At 42.3% G+C, this 19524-nt stretch overlaps 2 protein-coding genes across 4 annotated transcripts; both read left to right on the top strand.

Moving 5' to 3' along the window:
- Positions 1-193: 193 nt before the first annotated feature.
- On the top strand, positions 194-13587 carry UBE2D1 (ubiquitin conjugating enzyme E2 D1). Of its 3 annotated transcripts, none has more exons than XM_042818699.1 (7): positions 194-300; positions 6872-6935; positions 7030-7061; positions 9753-9830; positions 10127-10232; positions 11531-11624; positions 12702-13587. In XM_042818699.1, exons 1-7 carry the CDS (start codon positions 277-279, stop codon positions 12745-12747), a joined length of 444 nt encoding a protein of 147 aa, XP_042674633.1. In that variant the 5' UTR covers positions 194-276; the 3' UTR covers positions 12748-13587. The 3 variants fall into 3 exon arrangements, with proteins under 3 accessions (XP_042674633.1, XP_042674634.1, XP_042674635.1); XM_042818701.1 differs by lacking the exon at positions 194-300 and adding an exon at positions 9162-9279 and having other exon boundaries at positions 6879-6935; XM_042818700.1 differs by lacking the exon at positions 194-300 and having other exon boundaries at positions 7030-9279.
- A 1017-nt stretch (positions 13588-14604) lies between these two features.
- TFAM (transcription factor A, mitochondrial) lies at positions 14605-19333 on the top strand. Its single transcript, XM_042818220.1, has 7 exons — positions 14605-14672; positions 14754-14890; positions 15011-15081; positions 15907-16056; positions 16502-16597; positions 17565-17621; positions 18609-19333. The coding sequence occupies exons 1-7, from the start codon at positions 14605-14607 to the stop codon at positions 18816-18818; spliced, it is 789 nt and encodes a 262-aa protein (XP_042674154.1). The 3' UTR covers positions 18819-19333.
- Positions 19334-19524: the final 191 nt, after the last annotated feature.

Genomic DNA, 19524 nt, shown 5'->3' with positions numbered 1-19524 from the left:
GGGGAGGAGCGACGAAGGCTCGCGGAAGCCGCAGGCGTCAAGGCTGACGAGCGGGCGGCTGAGGCGAACACCTCCAGGCCGCAAGGGGGCAGCGGTCGCCGTGCAGTCGCTCTGTTCACCGCCCACGCTACCCAGCGTGCCCCGCGAAAAGCGGACACAAAGAGCCCGGCGCCCCTCCCCGCGCTGTTATTTCCCGTTCCGTCGGTGCGTGCGGATGCCGTTAGTTGCCCGCCCCGCCCCCCGCCGCGCTCCTCGCTGCTGTCGCCTTGCGCTCCCATGGCGCTGAAACGGATACAGAAAGTGAGCGGGGCTGAGGGAGGCTGCCGAGCTGTGCTGCTGCTGGGAGGACGATTATGCGGTTGTCTCCGGGTGGAGGGGTGGGCTGGGTTTGTCGGAGTGCCGTGGCCCCTCTTCTTGCTCTGAGGGGAGTGGGCGGAGGGGGGAGGGATATTGCGGCCACAGGGCTCCTACCCATACGCCGTTGTATCGCGACAGATGGCAGCAGAGGGGCGGCCTTACGACATGGGGTCAGTCATGGGAAGGCTCGTGAGGCGAAGGTGTGTCTCTGAGTTTTTCCATGCGGATAAAATGGCACCCGTTGGCGTTCAGCGATGCTTGCTGAACTTTTACTGAGCCCAGCGGCGTGAGAGCACGGTGCGGCTGTGCGGGCGTACAGGAGCACAGCACGCAGCCTGCTGGTCATCGCTGCCTCAGGTACAAAGCTGGTGGGTGAGCTTGTGGAAAAAACAGTGTTTCGTAGCTGAGAACGTGCTCTATCAAAGAGCGTCTTTGTGCTTCTTGTGTCTGTAGTAGTTTCTGTGGAATTAATAGGAGGCGTTACTTTCGGAGCAACCACGGTGTCAATGACTGTTTTTTTTTTTTCCTAGCGGTAAGCTCTGTTGTGCCCCTGTGTGACTTGGGAATGCTTGGCGTTTTCTCAGCTTTTTATTTTCTCACTTTTTCTTCAAGAACTTCTCTAGTTATGTGTTTGGAAAGGGGGATTGTTCTGAATACCTGCTTATTTTTGTTCTGTCAGGATGAGCAGACAAAGCAAATCTTCCAAATAAGACCTTCATACCGTGGGGTTATTTGCTGTATTTTTCTTACACTTTGCCTGTGTAGATTTTCTTTCTGCTTTAATCACCTCCATTTGTACTGGAAAGCCACAACTTTCTTTAGTGTGATGTTTACAAGCTCTGTATTCAACAGCTGTAAAATTTACCCTTGGGAGAGAGCGTTTCATGTCCTGTTAATCTTTCTGCATTGCTTTTCTGTTCTTTGAAAGTGAAGAAGTGCTGACTTCAAGGTTGTGTAAGATTTCCTGGTTATGCAATTGCTTTCATCTGAAATGTGGAGTGGTATTGGAGAAGGAGCTACTGAAAGAGTTGAGCTTAGATCCAAACCTAGCTGCTTCTTGCTTCTAGTTTGCTGCAGGAACGACTACTTCTGGGTTACTTCTCAATGACTCTTCATCACTGTCTGCTGTTATTCCAGGAAGAATAAAAACCAGTGCTGAACTAATTTGCCAGCAGCCTGACTCCAGAGCAGTTTTGTAAGAAGTCACTTGCTGTGGAAAAGTAAAGTGGCAAAGAAATAGGATTGTTTCCAATGGAAAGTTGTAGTGAGGAGAAAAAAGATAGAAAAGATCAAGTATCTTCATGTCACTGTTGCACATAGAGCAGTCCTAAAAATGGTGGAACTGGGAAAAACTCATACTAGATTAAATGTATTTGTATGACAGTTTGCTGGTCCCTGCTGGTTCCTGGGGGAACTCTGTTGAGTACTAAGTGCTGTCAGCACAGTGATAACGCTTGGGAACTTTTTAGTCCAGACATATAATCTTAACCAAGGTTGGGTAGTTTGAGGGTGGTTCATAACTGTGCTTTAACACAGCTGAGGGGCTTTGGGTGCAAGCCTGAGTGTTGGCAGTGTGGTAGTTTGCCTTGTCAGAATGATAGCGCCTATGGAGGAAGCACAACTGCAGGGCACAAGTGTCTGTCCTTGCTTTGCACACCGGGGACTGACTGGGATTTGGGACTGATATTTAAACAGTACTGCTCCTGTGGCCTGTGTTGTTTTGTGCCTTCTTTCACTGGTTTGCTTTGAGGGACTCCATAAAGGACCCCTGTGGACTTGAGGGCTGTACAGCAATAATGGAAGGCTGTGAAAGAACAACCCGCTGCTTGGTGGATGTTAGCAATTGTGTAAAAGAAAACCAATACTGTAGGTTTTAGTTGGGAGGTATATTTTTCAAATGAGTCCTTATGGTTACTGCCTCTGCAAAATGGATACAATGCCATTTTTGTGCTGAGGAGGAGATCATTCAGGCTGCTGGGTTATGTAAGTTGTATAGGTCAGCTCTGCTTATTGGACCTGTATGGAAGCATTTCTCATGATTCCTGCTCTGAGTTCTCTCTTTACTTACCTAGTTGTGAGTTTGTTATCCTGTCAGTTCTGTGTTACAGCTGGTGGGATGGTTTTCATCCTATGCCCTGTAACTCTGGATGCCCCTCTACTATTAATGAAAAGCTGATTTTTTTTTTTCCTGTGCTTAATCAAATTGTGAACTGCTTACAAAACCTGTATTCACTTGCTCTTGTTACCAGCATTAAAAAATTGGGCTTCTTCAGTTAGAGATTTTGAAAGCAGCAACATCTCCTCTGACACATTTGAAGACTGGTTTGAAAATAGCTGCTGTTTTTCGTCTTGTCAGCATAGTGCTTGATTGTTTTTCTCCTGCCACTCAGTAAGAATGGAGGCGTTCCAACATTCAGATATGCTGTTGAACTGAAAGTCTGTTTGTTTCAGTATGTGTTTCGTATGCATAGATGGACAGGACATGCCAGCTTACATCTTTATGTTGAAACTAACTTGGGTTCTGCCCACGAACTGTTGAGCTGCGTGCTTTCTTCGGGTGGTAATAAACACACTAAGGAAACTTTTGAATCCTTAATATGAAATGTTTCCATTTGTTTCCAAAACATCACTTGTGACATCAGAGAATAGATTTTGCCTTACACAGTGTGTAAAAATAGGTTAACTCCTTTGTTACTGGAACGAAGCTTGAAGGATGTTGTGATTAAATATTTGTTTTGTGTTCACTGAACTTAGAAAGAAAAGAGACTCCTTTAACTTCTGTACAATCTGGGCTTTAGTTGCTTTTCTTCTGATAATTCCAGTCACTATTAATACAGGAGCAGAGGTGGATGTATGCTCTTAGTAGGAAGTGCAGTGCATTTTATGCAAGAGATGAGGAACATAGTTGAGAAACTGAAAAACCTCTGTTTTAAATAATGGTGTGGGAAAAGGCTCTGGATGTGGTTTCATGTAGCTTAAAGAATTAAAATAGCTTTTGGTGATGCTGCTCACAGTCTATTTCTGTCTCCTGATAGCCTGCAGGCTTGTTTAGCAGTAAAAATGAGGCATATTTTTAGGACTCTCTTATTAGTACCCCTGCTTCCTGAGTATCCATAAGTACTGTGCTTAATATGTCCATCTCTCTGTTGTCAAAGTATCTTTTCCAATCTCATTCCAGTGGCTTTGGAGGAGCCAATATCTAACTGTATTTAATGAGGCACACAACTGCTTGAGCAGCTGCTGTCTTCACCAGCTTTACAATTCTGAAGTGCATTCTGTAATACACTTCAGCAGTGAGCCCTTGTCTGTACATTCAGATGTACTTCCACCTTTTACAATTTAACATAGTTTTATGTCAGTTCAACTTGACTTATAATTTTTTGTCTCACCTTGTCCACAGATCTACTACAGTGTGTGTGGTATGATGAATAAAAGATGTTCATTTGGAGGCTTTGCTGCGTCCCTTTTCAGTAGCTGATGGTTAACATCTCTATCATTGTGCGGCTGTTCCCTCATTAGCAGCCCTGGTGCTGGATCCTGCTTACTTTCAGGTTCTGTAGTTTGGAACAGGAGAAATAGTTTGTTGCACTTGCTAATTGCAGCCAGTTTGTGGCATAGAATTAGCGATATTTTATTCTGCTCAGTAATTTTTTCAGTGCTTGAGAGGATTAGAAGACTTATTGCCAGCAGTGTTCTCAGCTTAGTTGTCTTCTCTATCCAAGTTGATTATGGCTCTACTGGGATAAAGCACGGCGTGCTGGTTTTAATGGACATTCACTGCTGAAATTGTGTTGCTTTTGTGTACTCACACAGAAGATGTTGCTGTGTTGTGTGCTGTAATTCATGGTGTTGAGTTTGCCTTATAAAAGTGGGATCTGTGAAGCTATGAGTTACAGCTCCTGTTTTTAGCATGCATACATCCAAGTCTTGAACCAGCATTTTCTATATCACTGACTTAAAAATATGGGTGTAGTTGAAGCCTCGGGGCAACCAGATTTTATGTAAATAATGAAACATCTCATGATTCTATGGAGCCATCACAGCTGTTCTGGAGTTCAGCTCTGGACACTGGTGAATTGCTCTGACTTGCAAGGAGGCAGTCAGAATTTCTCTCCCCAGCATTTCAAAAAATATATGAAAGCTTGAAGCCTACCCAAGTTGTACAGCTCTCCAGATGATTTGGAGTGCAAAGCTTCAGCAGCATAATTAACAGTACAGCACAGAATAGTTCTTTGACTCTTATCTCTACTTGATCTGAGCTGCTTTATGCAAAGTCTCAAACTGCTATGCTGTCAAGTTTAATTTAGTAAGTTTGATCACATTTGTATTCCTAAGGCACATTAGTGTCGGTTTGTCATTTTTTGAATGGAGAATGTGGCGTGAGTTTGGACTGGCTGTTTTTTTTTTTTTTTAAGGTATAAAATCTTTCTTCGTGTCTGAACATGGCTTGTGCTTAACATGTTAGGCTGAAGAGAGATTTTCTTCCTCCCAGTTGGGAAGTAACAGGATTGCATTGATCTAGGTCTCGTCAAGCTGTGATTAAAAACATGTTTTTATTGTGATATCAGTGTCTTCAGCCTGAAGAAGCTGGAAGCGTACACCTTTCTAGTTCCTAGCAGTTTGGAAGTACGAGTGTTGATGTGAATGAAGGAACTAGAGTGATTTTTGGGATGTGTGAAGGTCTTAATGAAAGCATCCAACAAATGGAAGTGGTGTTGTAGACTTGTGACTCCAAGATGAGGTGCCTGCCTGGCAGCTGTGGTGGTGGGGCACACGCACGAGGAAATGTGTGCATGTGTTTTAGAGATGTTGAATTGAACCCTTTTTCCCCATTGTTGCCTTAAGCAGTCAGATATAATTGCTTTAAGATGGGATTTTTAGCTTTTCTGTTGTCCCTTTTGGCCACCTGTCTTGTGCAGATAACTTCCTTGTTCTCGCTTTTTGCATATTAACTCAGTCTTCTCTTGTTGGACCTTGTGTTGCAAGCTGGAGCAGTGGCAGGAGCTGTTCATGGAGTCTCGTGATGCCTGGAAATTTGAGACTGGTTGACTTCTTGTGCAGGCAGTGACTTGGTTACCCTTCTGTGTACTGCTCCTTCATGACATTTGAATCCACAGATAAAAAGGCAGCTGCACTTGGACAGGATTCTGCTCTTGTCTCTTATGCTGAGCCTAGGCTGTGTGCTGCTTTGGGTACAGTTTAGGGTTTCCACCCTAGCAATGAAGCTGGGAGCTGGCAGTTCACCCTAGCTAGCCTGAGCTGTGTCACTGTAGCAAAGAATTCTGTTTTCAATCATGTAGTTGAAGGAGTGACTTAGCAAAGCTGTAACTTCGTACTGGCACTGAAGAGGCTCAGTACGCTGCATGTCTGTCTATGTGGGGCCAGAAGTTAGCTGTCAGAAGTGTGCCCGAGTTGTGGTGCTGGGCGCCTTGTCCTTGGTGTTTGAGCTGTCTGGAGAAGGGCACTGTGAGTCGTTCACTGGATGCTGTAAAATTATAAATATATCCCAGCAGTTGCAGTCCAGTTTTGACCCTTCACCTTGTGCAGGAAATCTGAGCATAGTGCATACACTGGTTTTACTTGACGTCACCTTGGTGCCTCTTTAAGCCTTGATTTTCATTTTGCAATAGTGTTCTTGAATGATTTTTTGGGAGATGGAAATGCTTCCTGTTATTCCTTCAAATAAACTTGAGGGGGGCATTTTCAGACTTGCTCATGTTTGTTACTGGTTTAAGTATGTAAGGTCTTGGTTATTGGTTGGGTGACTTAAGAACAGTAATTTAGCATTCATCTTTTTAGCTTATTGCAATGCAAGTATTTAAATAGGACTGTTAAACTCGCAGCAGAGCAGTTCCTAGCAGCTTGGAGTTGGAGTGTGTAGCTTGTTCTTAGTGTAGTAAAGCTTCAGATGTCAAAAGTAATATATTGAGTTAAACGAGGAGAATGAGCTGTGTTAATGCCTGACCTATTTTACATTTGGTAAAGGTGACTTAGATGAAAAATTGAGCTGCTTCTGTATGATTAAATAAAAATTCTAAATTACATAAGGCAGTGTGAGCTTGTGTAGAAATGAAAGTCAGCTGATGTAGCAAAGCTGCTCTGAACACTTCTGAAATTCCAGCTTCCTTCAGGATTTTATGTTAGCCACTTGGAAATGAAGCACGAAGGTAATTGCATCAAGGTACATTAAGGTGTATAGCTCCTATTTCTGTTGTTTCTCTAGTTCACTTAGCATCCTTTCATACTTGATAGGCACTCTGCAGTCACTTTATGAGCTGGTTTTACTCAGTGAATGTGCACGGATGAGGTGAATACATGACTATTTTGTCAGATCAAAAGCTAAAGGAACAGTTGGATTTCTGTATTGAGCACTGATTTTACAGAGAAATCCATTTCTTTCTTTCCATCAATGCTTCTGTAGATCCACACCTATTATGAGCTTGGTTGCAACGCTTTAATGCTTTAAGGTATTAAATATATCTTATATATCTTGTATATCTTGTGTTTCTTACAGGAACTGAGTGACCTGCAGCGAGACCCTCCAGCCCACTGTTCTGCTGGACCTGTTGGAGATGACTGTAAGCTCCTCCTGGGACATTGCCATGGCTCACCTTATTTTACTTAAGAAAAAGCTTAGAAAAGCTCTCATTATTTTATCTTTTTGACTTGCAGTGTTTCATTGGCAAGCCACTATTATGGGACCTGTAAGTATAATAACTCATTCCCCCTTAAAAAGCAGACTTGTTTTCATTTACATGATGGAAGTTTTCATTTGGGTTTCTGTTAATGTGGCAGTCAAATTCAGCTGTACTGTGTGCTGGCTGACGATTTGGGGTTTACTTTGTTGGTTTTGGTAGTCTGGTACTACTCTTCTTTTAACTGGTCAAAAAAGTCTGTCTTCTGCCTGAAATTAGGGATGCTTAATCAGTCAACTGCAATGCTTGAGTTAGTTGAAAGATCTTTTCAAAGATCATTTCAATTGTGAAAGATATAGACATAGAAACATTATAGAAATAGAAAGATATTCTCTGAAAGGAGAAATAGTTAACATAATCCAAACTCTTAAGTTGATAACTGTAAACAAGATTGGTGTTGTTGATCTGGGGACTTTTAGAATCTATGCAGTGTGATGTGGCTCTGGCAAAACAGAGTGGTTTTTGGGAACCCGAGGCCAGAGACTGTGAGTACTTCTGGTGTTTGTGAGAAAGATGTCGCTCAACCCAGAGAAAACCTCTGAATGATGTGATTTTATGATTAATGACACAAGAAAGGGTAACGTAGCTTAAGAACAGAAGTTCTAAAGAAAAATGAGCAAGGCTGTGAGCAAGAAGAATGAATGAAAACATGACCTGAGAGGGTGTTTACAAATACAATGGCAAGAAGCTGGTATTCCTGGTGTTTTTCTTATGGATGCAGTAATTTTGGAGGAAAAAGCTTCTGGTTCTGATTGAGAGCTGGGAAATTGAGACAGGACTTAAACCAGTGAGATGCAGTGGTGGAGAAAAGTGAAATTGTGACTCGTTTGGGGCTATTTCTGCATTTTCATCACAGTTGTTCTGAAGCAGTGGAAGATCAGTGGGTGTTTTGTCAGTGGCAGGCTGGAATCTGTTGTGATGACACAGCAGGAGCTCTGGTGATCATGAAAAGTTTTTCTATAGATAGTAATGCTTTTGCCATTGTTCTTTTACAACCACACTCCTTCACATACCCAGTCATTCTGCTCTTGACCTACTTGCACTACTGAAAGGTGAATGCCAGAGCAGCAAAGAATATCCAAGAACATAGGGTTAAAAAAAAAGCTTTGTCACCAGTATTTGTATGTCTGTCCTGAGTGACCCCATTAAGGGAAATACTAGTGTTTAAATTCCAACTAAAATTATTATTCTTTCTATAGTTTTTAGATCACAATTTACTTTTCATGTCCTGTAGTGGAAAATATTGTCTTGGCTTCAAGTTCCTCACATTTCTGTAGCTTAGAATAAGAATGAGCAGCCTTTCTCAGCCACAATTATCAGCATGTTATCCTTTGTCTCAATAATGTAAGGAAAGAGGGGTGCGCATCTGTCCTGCATGTCTTCTGAGGGGCTGAGAGAAGCGTAGGACCAAAACTTATTTGAGAACTCACATATGATGTGTGTGACTTCTTCTGTCTATTGGCATCATCCATTTTATATACCTTACCTACTAAGAGTGTGAATCTTGTCTGATCTTAGCTTATTTTAACTTTGACAAATGAACTTAGTATGCATGCAAGCAGCCACTTCAAACCTAATTTTAGGTACAGTGACAGTCTCTTCTGATGTTACTTACCGCTGGCTTCTTAACAGTACTATTTATAGGTTGCCTTACATTATGACAGTCTGCATTTTGAATGCATAAGGAGACTTTCATAGCGACCGTTGTTGTTTTTACATCTTCTATTCATCTCTAGAACTGCAATTTCTGTTGACTTCTAAGGTGTGAACATGATATTAAAAAAAAAAAAAAAAAAAAAGCCTGCATTTGTTCCCATAAGACAAATCACAAACTTCTCCCTCAGCTTTGCTGAGGCTGGATTCCTCTCTTGCCGTTTTGAACTTCTCAAGCAATAAGAGATTTTCAGGTATTCTTCTTCCCTTAATTTGAACTTGAAGCACAGTTCTTTGTCATTTAGCATTGAGACTTCTTTTCCCAACTTTTCTAGAAAATAAGAATGAAAAATCTCTTCAACAGATGACTACAACAAAGTTATTTCTATCTATTAACTGTGTGCAGCCTGGCCGTAAACCTGTGCACATGTTCTCTAACAAAATGCATGTTCACAGATTTGTGCAGGTCACAAAGATGTTGTGTGTTTTAAAACTCCATGATGTCATCATGATCAACTGAATTATGTTGGAAAATCCTACTCTTTGCATCTGCAAAGAGAAACCACTTCTCGAGGTGAGTATATTTGTAGCTTAATGATGGAGGAAGATCCTGAGTATAGCAGAGCAGCTGTGGCGTTGCACGGAGGCGGGATGTAGAAGACCTGCTGTGATCTTTGTGTTCCCCTCAGTGTCGTGGAGCTGAGCTCCAGCAGCGCCTTGCAGCCCAGACAGTGAGGAGAGAGCTGGTTTGGAGCTGATGGACCGGCGGTTTTGTAGCTCCAGCGGTCGAACGCTGCTCCCTCCTTTAGCCGCCGTGAAAAGGGCAGCACTCAGTAGCCGCGTTGGGCTACTGCAGTAGTAGCCATGGCTGACTCTGCTGTAGCTTTGCTTTCCAATGGGAACGTTCAGCATCCTCAGTATGGACTGTGTACTGGGGATAAAAAAGTTGACTGCGATATTCATTGCTTTGGGAGGTTCTCTGCCATCTGAAGAGAAGCTCCAAAATAGCTGAAATGTATTAATGGCTTTTCTTTTGTTTTTTTCCAGCCTGATAGCGCGTATCAAGGGGGAGTGTTCTTCCTCACAGTGCACTTTCCAACAGACTATCCTTTCAAACCCCCAAAGGTAAGTGCTTTCTCTGCAAACTGAAGCAGTTCTTAGGTCAGAGCTTTGTATCTATATCCTTGCCGTTTGGGGCTCGCTTCTCTAATAAAAACCAGAAAGATAAGGGGAGAGTACTTGTACAATGGATGAACAGATAGGACTGAATCCTAAAACTGAATGATAAAGTGCACGACTTCACTACAGGTTGTGTTGCATATGGAAGATCTAAGATGTCTGGAACTGAAGAGAGTGTCAAGGATTCCAAATGTAATAAACATTTTGATGTTAGCTGCAAATTTTACTTTGTTTAATTTCAGATTGCTTTTACAACAAAAATATACCATCCAAACATAAACAGTAATGGGAGTATTTGTCTTGATATCCTGAGGTCACAATGGTCACCAGCTCTGACTGTATCTAAAGGTAAGCTCACAGATGTGCTAATGGATTTATGTCATTGCACACACTAGTGTTTTTTTCCCTGTGTTGTTGCACTGTCCTGGGGGCCGATGGGAGCTCATCTATCCTGCCTGTTACAGAAGGGGCTAAGTCTATTGGAATGCTTGTAATGAATCAGTATCTGTTTGGAGTGTCAGATGGTATCATGCATTATGTACATAACAAGGAAATGTTCTGAAGCAAGTTGAGTGAGATCAAGTGCAATTAGTCTGAAGTGCAGCTTCTCTTTTACAGCTGACTGTGCATGCAGAAGGGAGGAGAAATCTGTGAACAGAGCTGTAAAACCAAACAAATTTGAATGTAAATGGGCATGACTAGATACTGCTATGTGGAGGAGCCTCTTTGATTGCTTTTTGAGTTTTCAAGGTGGCTTTTGGTTGCTTGAATGTACTTGTGTAGGCAGAGATCTTAATCACAGCGTATTTTAACAGGCACTAAATTGGTCTGATTTGCATTTCTCTAAGATGAATTTTAAGATGTAGCTGTTCTCTCAGTCATTGGTCAGAGCTATATTCTTATCTTGTTGTTCAATTTCCTCAAGCTGATACTCTGGATTTTTTTTTTTTTTTTTTTTTTGAACGTTGAGGCTATAGCCTTTTTTGTAGGCTTTTTGTGTCACATCAAAAGCTTCTTCAAGTGTGGCTGCTGTCACTGTTTTTCTCAGCCATCTCCAAAATTCTTAGCTGTGCTCTTAATAATCTTACACAGAGTGCTAAAAAGAAATGACCTGATGTTCTTGTGTGGAAAGTATTAGAAAAATCAAATATCTCTGGTGCAGTAGCAGGAATTGAAATGGAACCATGAGTGAGTAATAGAGTATTTCCCCAAATGAAAGTCGGGCATGTATCAAATAAGTGAAATGTTCATTGAAGGAAAACAATGATCAGCACAGAAGTGGAGAAGGATTTGCATGATAGCCTAATATTAATGATAATGTTAATTGCAGCTAGAAGGGCTTTCTTGGAGAAACATTTTGTTCCTCAGTCATCTGTAGTATGTTCTGTGTTGATAGGCTATAAAACATGGGGAAAAAATGACTACAAAAAGTACAGGTGTGTAGATTGTGAGTTCTCTGGGCTGTTATCAGACAGTGTGTTAGACCTAGAGAAATGATGCTGTGTAAATATTCCTGAGCAGAACTGCTGTCAGAAATCTTGATATTCGCGCATTTGCTTTCCAATCTTCCTTTCTTCACTTTGTGTGCTGGAATATATAAAGGATTACAGAAACCAAGTGAACTAACTTTTGTCTCTTCTATTTAGTTTTATTGTCCATATGCTCCTTACTTTGTGATCCTAATCCAGATGATCCTTTAGTACCGGATATTGCACAGATCTACAAGTCAGACAAGGAAAAGTGAGTATAACAGACATATCTGTGTGGTACCTACAGATGGTGGCTTGGTTTTTGGCTGTGCAACCTGTCCAACTTCCTTGAGAAATCTCTATACATATCTATAGTAGAGTATTGGATATTGAAATATTGAAAAAATCTATTAGTAAAATGACAAGCAGGAACCTGTAGGCATATGCAACTGTTAGATATTATTTTGTTCCTATTTGCATAAAACCATCATAATGTTAGGGTCATTTATTTTTTATCACATGAAAAGATTAGTTTTCCAACTAGGAAGTACTTGTTACTGTGGTCTTCTAGGTATGAATCCTATGCATGTAGTATGATGTCCAGGTATGAACAGTGAACTTATGTTTTGGACACAGTTTTATAAATGTGGGACAGAATAGTGCTTTGCTTTACTTTGTGATAAGGATTTTTGTCATATTCTGCAACACCTTGTGGAGAGAAAGAACCTCTCCTTACTTTCTGGAACACTGTAGAACATAAAGGAAGTTTCTGATCTCGGGAGGGTAACATGGGCAGCAGGTAACTGAAGTGCTACATGTTCGTGGACCACAACTGACTTAGAATTGGGATGTTATGAATCAATGTAAGCTTTTGCTCTGGGGTCTTCAAGTGCTGAACAGATGAAAGTACAGAATGGAGAATAATGGTAATAATCATGGTGCCTTCCATCCCCACCCTTTCCATTAATTATTCCATTAATTATATCGAATTCTACCCAAATGTGTGAACTTTGTCAGTCTGCTAATGGCATACACATTTGGGATTCCACTTAACGTACAAGTAAGGGAACCAGTTGTGAAATACAAGTTGAGTATGCACAAAGATGGGTTGTTCAGTGCAAACCTGTGAGATTAGTTTTGAGTTTGAGTCTAAGTAGCTTTGATAGCTAGCCTTGAAAACCAAACATAGGCTTTGTGTGCTGCTTTGCTCTTAGAAATGTTAACATCAAGTGAATGTTAAGTGAAAAGTTCAGTGGTATCTGCATGAAGTAAAATGGCCGTTGAGACTTTGTCCATGTCTCACTAACAGCTCTTCACTCACTGTCATGCCTTCTTTCTGCACATACAGATACAACAGACACGCAAGGGAATGGACTCAGAAATATGCAATGTAAACTTGTGAAGACTTTTTCATATACCACAGAGTACTGTAAATTCTAGTTTTTTCAAACTTAGAAGGAAATGGAGCACAGTTTACTGTTTCAACCTACCATTGTGCCCCTTGAATATTTTATTTTTCCACCCATGTAAGTGTGTTTCTGGAGCAGGGGAAAACTTCCAAAAATAACCTTTGGACTGTGACGAGAATATTTATCCTGTTTGTATGCTTTGCAGAAGACATTTATTATGGTTTTTAAGAGTTGGACATCTGCATCTTCAGACTACAAGATCCTTATTGCAGTTGTAAAGCAGCCAAATTATTTTTGCTGGAGAAAAGTAGCTGTTTTTAAGTGATGAATACTGTATGTGTGTCTTTAAGATATATTGTCTGTTTCATAAGTGTTTGGATTTCATTTTGCTAGTTCACTTATATAATTTGTTTTTAATTGTATAGACTAAATATATTTTATTTACGGTGTAAGTCATTTCATTTTAGACTGACTTTCTCGTGCACAGTATTGACAAGATACAACTGCTAGTAATGAAAGTAATTGGGATATCCTGCCCACTGGGATGTGCTAAAGACTGACTGCAGATTTCTTAAAACCTAAAATGATCTTTGCACTGTAATTCTTTGTATGCTGATTATGGAGAAACACTTGGGTTTGATTCTGTTGCATACTTGACTTAATTTTATTGCAATGTGAACTAATTGCACTGCTAAGTAGAGAAATATGTAACCTTTTTGTTGCGTTTCACGACTGATTTTTGACATGTGGGCAACATAACACTCAGACCTTTTACAGATCTAAATGTAGCCTTTTCCATATAAATAAAATGAATTTTCTACTATCTGTGCTGGCTGTTGTTTGTCTTTTTCAATGCCTGTCCTCAAAATCTTTTCTCATGTTAGAACACGAGAATTTGAAGTGTGTGTTTACTGTCAACAGAAAAAATCAAACCCTCCATCAGAAACTCCTTAGACCTGTGTTGCAATTAACTTCCATGCTAGGTTCAGCCTAATTTGCTTAGTGTGTTCTACATGCTCCTTTCTGTAGGATACCAAGAAATTGACTTGTTTTACATGCATCTTTTTGGAGCAAATACCACAATATTTGAAATTCAGTGTGCCAGTTAACAGGGTATATTTGCAATGTCCAAATGTTACAGTGCTCGTCTCACAGTTGAAGCTTGCTTATCCACTGATTATTGCTTGAATTGCCACAGATTGTATAAAGCCAGTGGTGTTGGAGAGGGATGTCTGGTTAAATAGATTAAAGAACAACTCCTTTCCTATTGTAGATTGCTCACAAACATCAGCTGTAGAAACAGGATTAGTTTTCTTCTGTACCTTGCAGCTGAAACTAGAAGTGACTCGAGGCAGCTGTCAAAATAAACAAGCTCAGATGATGGAAGCTATTTCACAGTGATGAATGCTGGGTGGCAGCTTTCACGTGGGAGCTGTGGTTCTGCCGGCAGAGCCCTCCTGCCTGCACGCGTGTAGGCTTTCAGCTGTGTCCGCATAAGCAGCTGTCGTGCTGGTGTTACATCTGCGCTGTATCAACCAACTCTGAAACAAGCTCTGAAAATAGCGCTGTTCACTTCGGATTGCAAACGGATGGAATGTTTCGCGTTGCTATGAAAGGGAGCGCTCCGAGCTCGCCGTGCGGGCAGAAGCCAACTGGCATCGCTTTCTTAGAGCTCGTTTCTTCCGCGAGGCGGAGCGCCGCTCCGAGCGCAGACCAGCTCCCACCCCGCGGGGTCACCTTGGCGCGGCGCGACGCGGCCCCTCCCCTCGCATAGGCGCTGCTGGGCGGCGCGGCCGTCGCCATCCCGTGGTGCCCCGCGGCGGCGGGCGGGCGGGCTGCGGCATGGCGGCGGCGCTGGCGCTGCTGGGCCGGGCTGCGGGCCTCGCTGACGGAGCGCGGCGGCTGCTCAGGTGCGGCGGGATGGGGCTGGGGACGGAGGGGCGGGATGGATCGGGTCTCCCCTCGGTGCTGACTGTTGGTGTTGCGCGCAGGGGCTGCGGCATTGGACGCGCGGCGGAGGCGGGCCGGTGTCGGGCCATGAGCTCGGCCGAGCGCCCGAAGCGGCCCCTCAGCGCCTATTTCCGCTTCCTGAGGGACAACCAGCCCCCCTTCCGCCAGCAGAACCCAGGTAGGGCGGCGAGCGACGGGCGTAAGGAAATTGTGCGGGAGAAAGGTGCTGGTGGCAGCTTTTCCTCGAGGAAAGCTAGCTGAAAATACAGCGGTTTCCTTTTTGCTCTCTGACGCGCAGATCTGAACACCTTGGAGCTGGTAAAGAAGCTGGCCGGTGTTTGGAGGGAGCTGCCGGCCTCGCAGAAGCAGGTCAGTGCTCATCGGGGTGTGCGACCCAGCGCCTGCTGCCTTTGGCTGCTTACGTGTTATCGCAGACCTGGCTTCTTGAAGCAACTGCCTTTCGGTCTTCTCTGCTTACCTTATTTCTTGTTAGAGGTCGTTAAGTTGCACTGAGAGTTTCAAATAATGATGTGAAACATCTCCACAAACTCAGCTGCCGTTCATTGCTGTAAGTGCCAATTATAGCAAATTAGTGTTTTGCCGTGATTCCTGTTAGCAGTGAGTTCCTTTGTCGTGAGCAGCTGAGTGCTGACATCCTTTCTGAACTTGTGGCTATTACTACAAGGTTTGTCTTCTCCTTTGTGTGTCAGAAATGGAGGGAGAGATGGTGCTGGTCCAGAGCTTGGTGCTCTGATAACAAGGCCGTGATTTTATGATGCTGCTATGCTCAGTGCTGGTGGCTGTGAGAGTGCATTTGGGGACCAAAGCGCTTGTGTGTTGCCATGGGTGAAAAGGCATTACTTCAACTGAGCTTCAGCTTTTCCTCCGTCTGTGGGAGATTACTATTTCATTGAGCTGCATCTGATTTGCCTGATGTCAGATGCTGTGTCATCAGATTAACTCAGGTAATTAATGGGGTGCACCCAGCTTAAATCCATTCTTTTGAATTTGTTCTGCTACTCAGACCTAAATGTGATACGGCAGTCTGCAAACTTATGTTGTGCAATAGTCTGGAACTAAACTAGTAGGTTAGAAGTGTTGGCTTTTGATGTTCAAGTGCATGGATTTGAGGATGCAAGGCACCGTGCTTAGCTGAATGAAAGTATGTTGTTAAGGCTGGTAGTTGTACTGTAGGTTTACGAGGAAGCAAGGAAGACAGACTGGAAAAAATACGAAGAGCAGTTGGCTGCATACAAAGCACAGCTAACTCCAGCCCAGGTTGCGGCTTTGAAAGAAGAAAGGAGAAAACGGCTGGCAAAAAGAAGATCCTTCAGGATAAAGAGAGTAAGTGTTTTCAGGTAACTTACAGAACCTTGGGCTGCCATGAGAACGTGTTAAGGCTGGAGGAAAAAAAACAGCAGCAAGTGCTTTCTCTTTGACTTCCCTGTATACAAAGGATTCTCATTGCAGAAATTACCTTTTTTTTCCCTGGGGATTTGCTCATTCTGTTCAGTCCTGCCTCCCACAAAGTTACCCACCTCCTCTTTTCTCTGCAAGCGTACAGTATTTCGCACCATAAACAAAACTGTATGAAAACAATAAAAAAAAAAACCTTACCATCGTTACTTTCTTGCAGAATAGAATTTAATAACAGTCTTGGGTTTCCAGAACCAGACTTAGCTGAAGAATCAGTCTGTATATACCTTTTGGTTGAAATATGAACACTGATGGGAAGTTTTGTGGAAAAAGGTTTTTTGGACGGATTGAATAGCTTTTATTGTTTTTGAAGGAATTGACTGTGCTTGGAAAACCTAAAAGACCTCGAAGTGGCTTCAACATTTTTGTATCAGAAAACTTTCAGCAGAGCAAAGGACTTTCACCTACAGTAAGTAAGCTAGGAAGGGTTTATTTGAGTAGTACTTAGGTATAGTAGTGATAGCTGTCGTAAAAAATATGGTGAGTGTAATAACTATTCAGTGTGTCTTGGATTCTGTTGCTTTCGAAGTAGTGCTTTGAACTAACATTTCAGTATCTGAATATTCCTATGCTTGAGTGGGTATTTTGTGTTGGTTTTGTTGGAGGTTTTTCTTTATTTTATTTTAATATATCACTGTGGTGATCTGGCACATCCTGTATAAACTCCTGTGTGGTGGTAGAGGCTTAAAATTCTTCCTGCACTTTGTACACATCAGAGCTAAACATTTCATGCATGCAGTTCTACTTTGCTTTGACCTAGAAATACATGAGTTAATCAGATGGTTACAGTGGTCTGCTACCAGTTTTACCGTGGAAAGATGGAGTTTGTTTGCAGAAACACTTTTCTGTGTTAATTAATGCCAGTTTAATGAGGATGTTGATATCTTTCACAGCAGTTAAATCCGGTTGGTAGAAATAATTGTGTTGCTCAGCTTTCTGTTTACAAGACAGGTATCTCCAGTCAGCTGAGGTCCAGTTTGACAACCATGTAGCTCAGTACTTCTTAAGTGATGCAGAATTTCCTTGGATGTGATTAATTCCTGTGTGGCTTTGTTTGAAATTAAGCCAATAGGAAGGGTCAGAGGTAGCCGTGTTAACTAAAGTTACTTAATCTGTTAGGTGTGCCTGCTTTTGCTGCAGCCTTACTAACTTCAACTGTGAATGCCGGTATCGTTGTAGAAGTGTCTAAAATGACGCCCAGCAAGCTGTCAAACCATGTCTTCAATTATTTACCTATATCAAAAGTGTGGGGTAATAAAGCCTTCATGACTTGACTTGCTTTTTTACACTGTTTTACACCTGGCTTTCAGCTGTAACCCTCTATGAGGTCTGGCGTTAAAATGATGTTCATGTATTGTGTGTTCAATGTTCCGCAGGCAAAGCTGAAGCAGTTATTTGAAACATGGAAAAATCTATCCAGTTCTCAAAAGCAGGTATGTCTGTGGCCTTTAATTATGCACAGTAAAAGCAATTTTGCACATAATTTTTTAATTTTATCTTGGATACTTTTCTGCCAGCTTTTAAAAGTGTATTTAAATACGAATTTGCAGATCATTATTTGGAAAGGGAGGAATGCTATTCTGATATTAAATCTTCATATTTTTTCAAGTTTTCATAGAGTTATTAAAGTTGGAAAAGACTCCAAAGACCGTCTAGTTCAGTTGTCAGCCCCCCATGCCCACTATCCTGTGTTCCGCATGGCCACTTTTATCCTTTTCTTCAAAACTTCCAGGGACAGTGATTCCCCCATCTCCCTGAGCAGCCTGTTCTAATACCTCACCACTCTTCTTAATACCCAACCAGAACTTCCCCTGACACAACTTGAGGCCGTAACCTCTTGTCCTATTGCTGGTATTTGGGAGCAGACCCCCACCTCATCACCACCTCCTTTCAGGCAGTTGTAGAGAGCGATAAGGCTTCCCCTGTGCCTCCTGTTCTCCAGCCTGAACCACCCCAGCTCCCTCAGCTGCTCCCTATAAGAAATGTGCTCCAGACCCTTCACAGTTACATTGCCTTTCTCTTGCATGCCTTTTTTCCAGAGTGTTTTGAATGTGTACTGAGAATATGTGTGAAGTTCGTATTCCTTCTGTAGAAATAACCAACTTGTGCAGAAATACCTATTTGTGTTCTTTACAGAAGCCTGCTCTCTCAGACCAGCACACAAATAAGATGCCTTAGTTGTTAGTAACAATACTGAATTAGCTTCCTCTTTGGGAGTGATTATTGTTCATTGTTAGCATTTTGTGGTTTTGTTCAAGTTGGAAGTGTTTTCAGTTCGCTGGAGGTTAAAAATGGACACCTGGGATGAGTACTGCACAGGTTTTGTAGTTAGTTCCCTTTCTGTCAAAGGAGAGGATGTGGCATGGCACTTACCCAGATACAGCCCCTTAGATGACTGTAGAAATGTGCTTTTCTTTCAGCCATACCTGCAGCTTGCTCAAGATGATAAGGTTCGGTATCAAAATGAAATGAAATCATGGGAAGCAAAAATGCTTGAACTTGGACGTGAAGATTTGATACGTTCCAGAGAACAGCGGCCAAAAAAGAAGACTGACACTGCCCAGGAAGGCTCCAAAGCTTCGCTGCGTGAAAGTCTGGCAAAACTGAAGTTGAAAAAATCTGAAGAATAAAACGGTTATGTATGTAATGTCTCTATCCTGCTGTGCTAATGCTGCAGTCAGGACTAGGGCTGAAGTTTGGCAAACTCACTGGGGGCCGCTGGAGAGATTGGAAAGGGAAGTGATGGGGAAAGAGAATTTGGTGTCTCTTGGAACTGACTTAATCATGGCAGGTGTAACCTGAGCTGTACAGCGAGAATCAGTTAATCAGGCTGTGAATGGTGGACTCCCTGACATCAGCAGAGCTCTCCTACAATGGTAGATACCAGCTAGCTTTTGTAAGAGATTTTTTTTTTTTTTTATGAAAGCAAGAATATTCTACTATGTTACCATTTGAATTCTGTAACTAGGAGCTGAAACCTGCGATATGCTGCTGTGTTTTATTCCCTCCGTGGTAGCGATAGAGAAGGCAAACATTTCAAGGCGCAGGGAATGCCACATGCTAACTTCTGGTTTGTCTTTTTGTATGTATCAGTCTGTGTATACCACTTACCTTGTGTTTCATTAAAGACCATATGAATTTTGTACGAATGTATCTCCATTGGAGTGCTTTTCTCTGCTGGAACACCGACCCTTCTGCTTTCACGTTGGTGTGAAGTCACCTTCAGGGAGAAGGGAGCGTGTGCACGTTGGCTTTAGATGCTACGAACACCAATATTGTGAAGGGCTGCTGCTTTATTTATTTTTTCTAGGACCTCTTGCTGCTTTCGTGGAGAAT

This window comes from Centrocercus urophasianus, unplaced genomic scaffold, assembly GCF_019232065.1.
Source record: "Centrocercus urophasianus isolate 14NV4802_14NV808 unplaced genomic scaffold, USGS_Curo_1.0 seq_17, whole genome shotgun sequence".
NCBI lineage: Eukaryota > Metazoa > Chordata > Aves > Galliformes > Phasianidae > Centrocercus > Centrocercus urophasianus.
Note: the sequence above shows the minus strand (reverse complement) of the source record. Positions and strands in the feature narration are given on the sequence as shown.

Bases quoted from the DNA above. Each gene is read 5' to 3' on its own strand.
- UBE2D1 (XM_042818699.1), top strand. From the start codon at position 277: ATGGCGCTGAAACGGATACAGAAA. The intron at 301-6,871 runs GTGAGCGGGGCT...TGTTTCTTACAG, and splicing joins CGCTGAAACGGATACAGAAA to GAACTGAGTGACCTGCAGCG. The intron at 6,936-7,029 runs GTAAGCTCCTCC...TTTGACTTGCAG, and splicing joins TGGACCTGTTGGAGATGACT to TGTTTCATTGGCAAGCCACT.
- TFAM (XM_042818220.1), top strand. From the start codon at position 14,605: ATGGCGGCGGCGCTGGCGCTGCTGGGCCGGGCTGCGGGCCTCGCTGAC. The intron at 14,891-15,010 runs GTAGGGCGGCGA...TCTGACGCGCAG, and splicing joins CTTCCGCCAGCAGAACCCAG to ATCTGAACACCTTGGAGCTG. The intron at 16,057-16,501 runs GTAAGTGTTTTC...TTGTTTTTGAAG, and splicing joins GATCCTTCAGGATAAAGAGA to GAATTGACTGTGCTTGGAAA.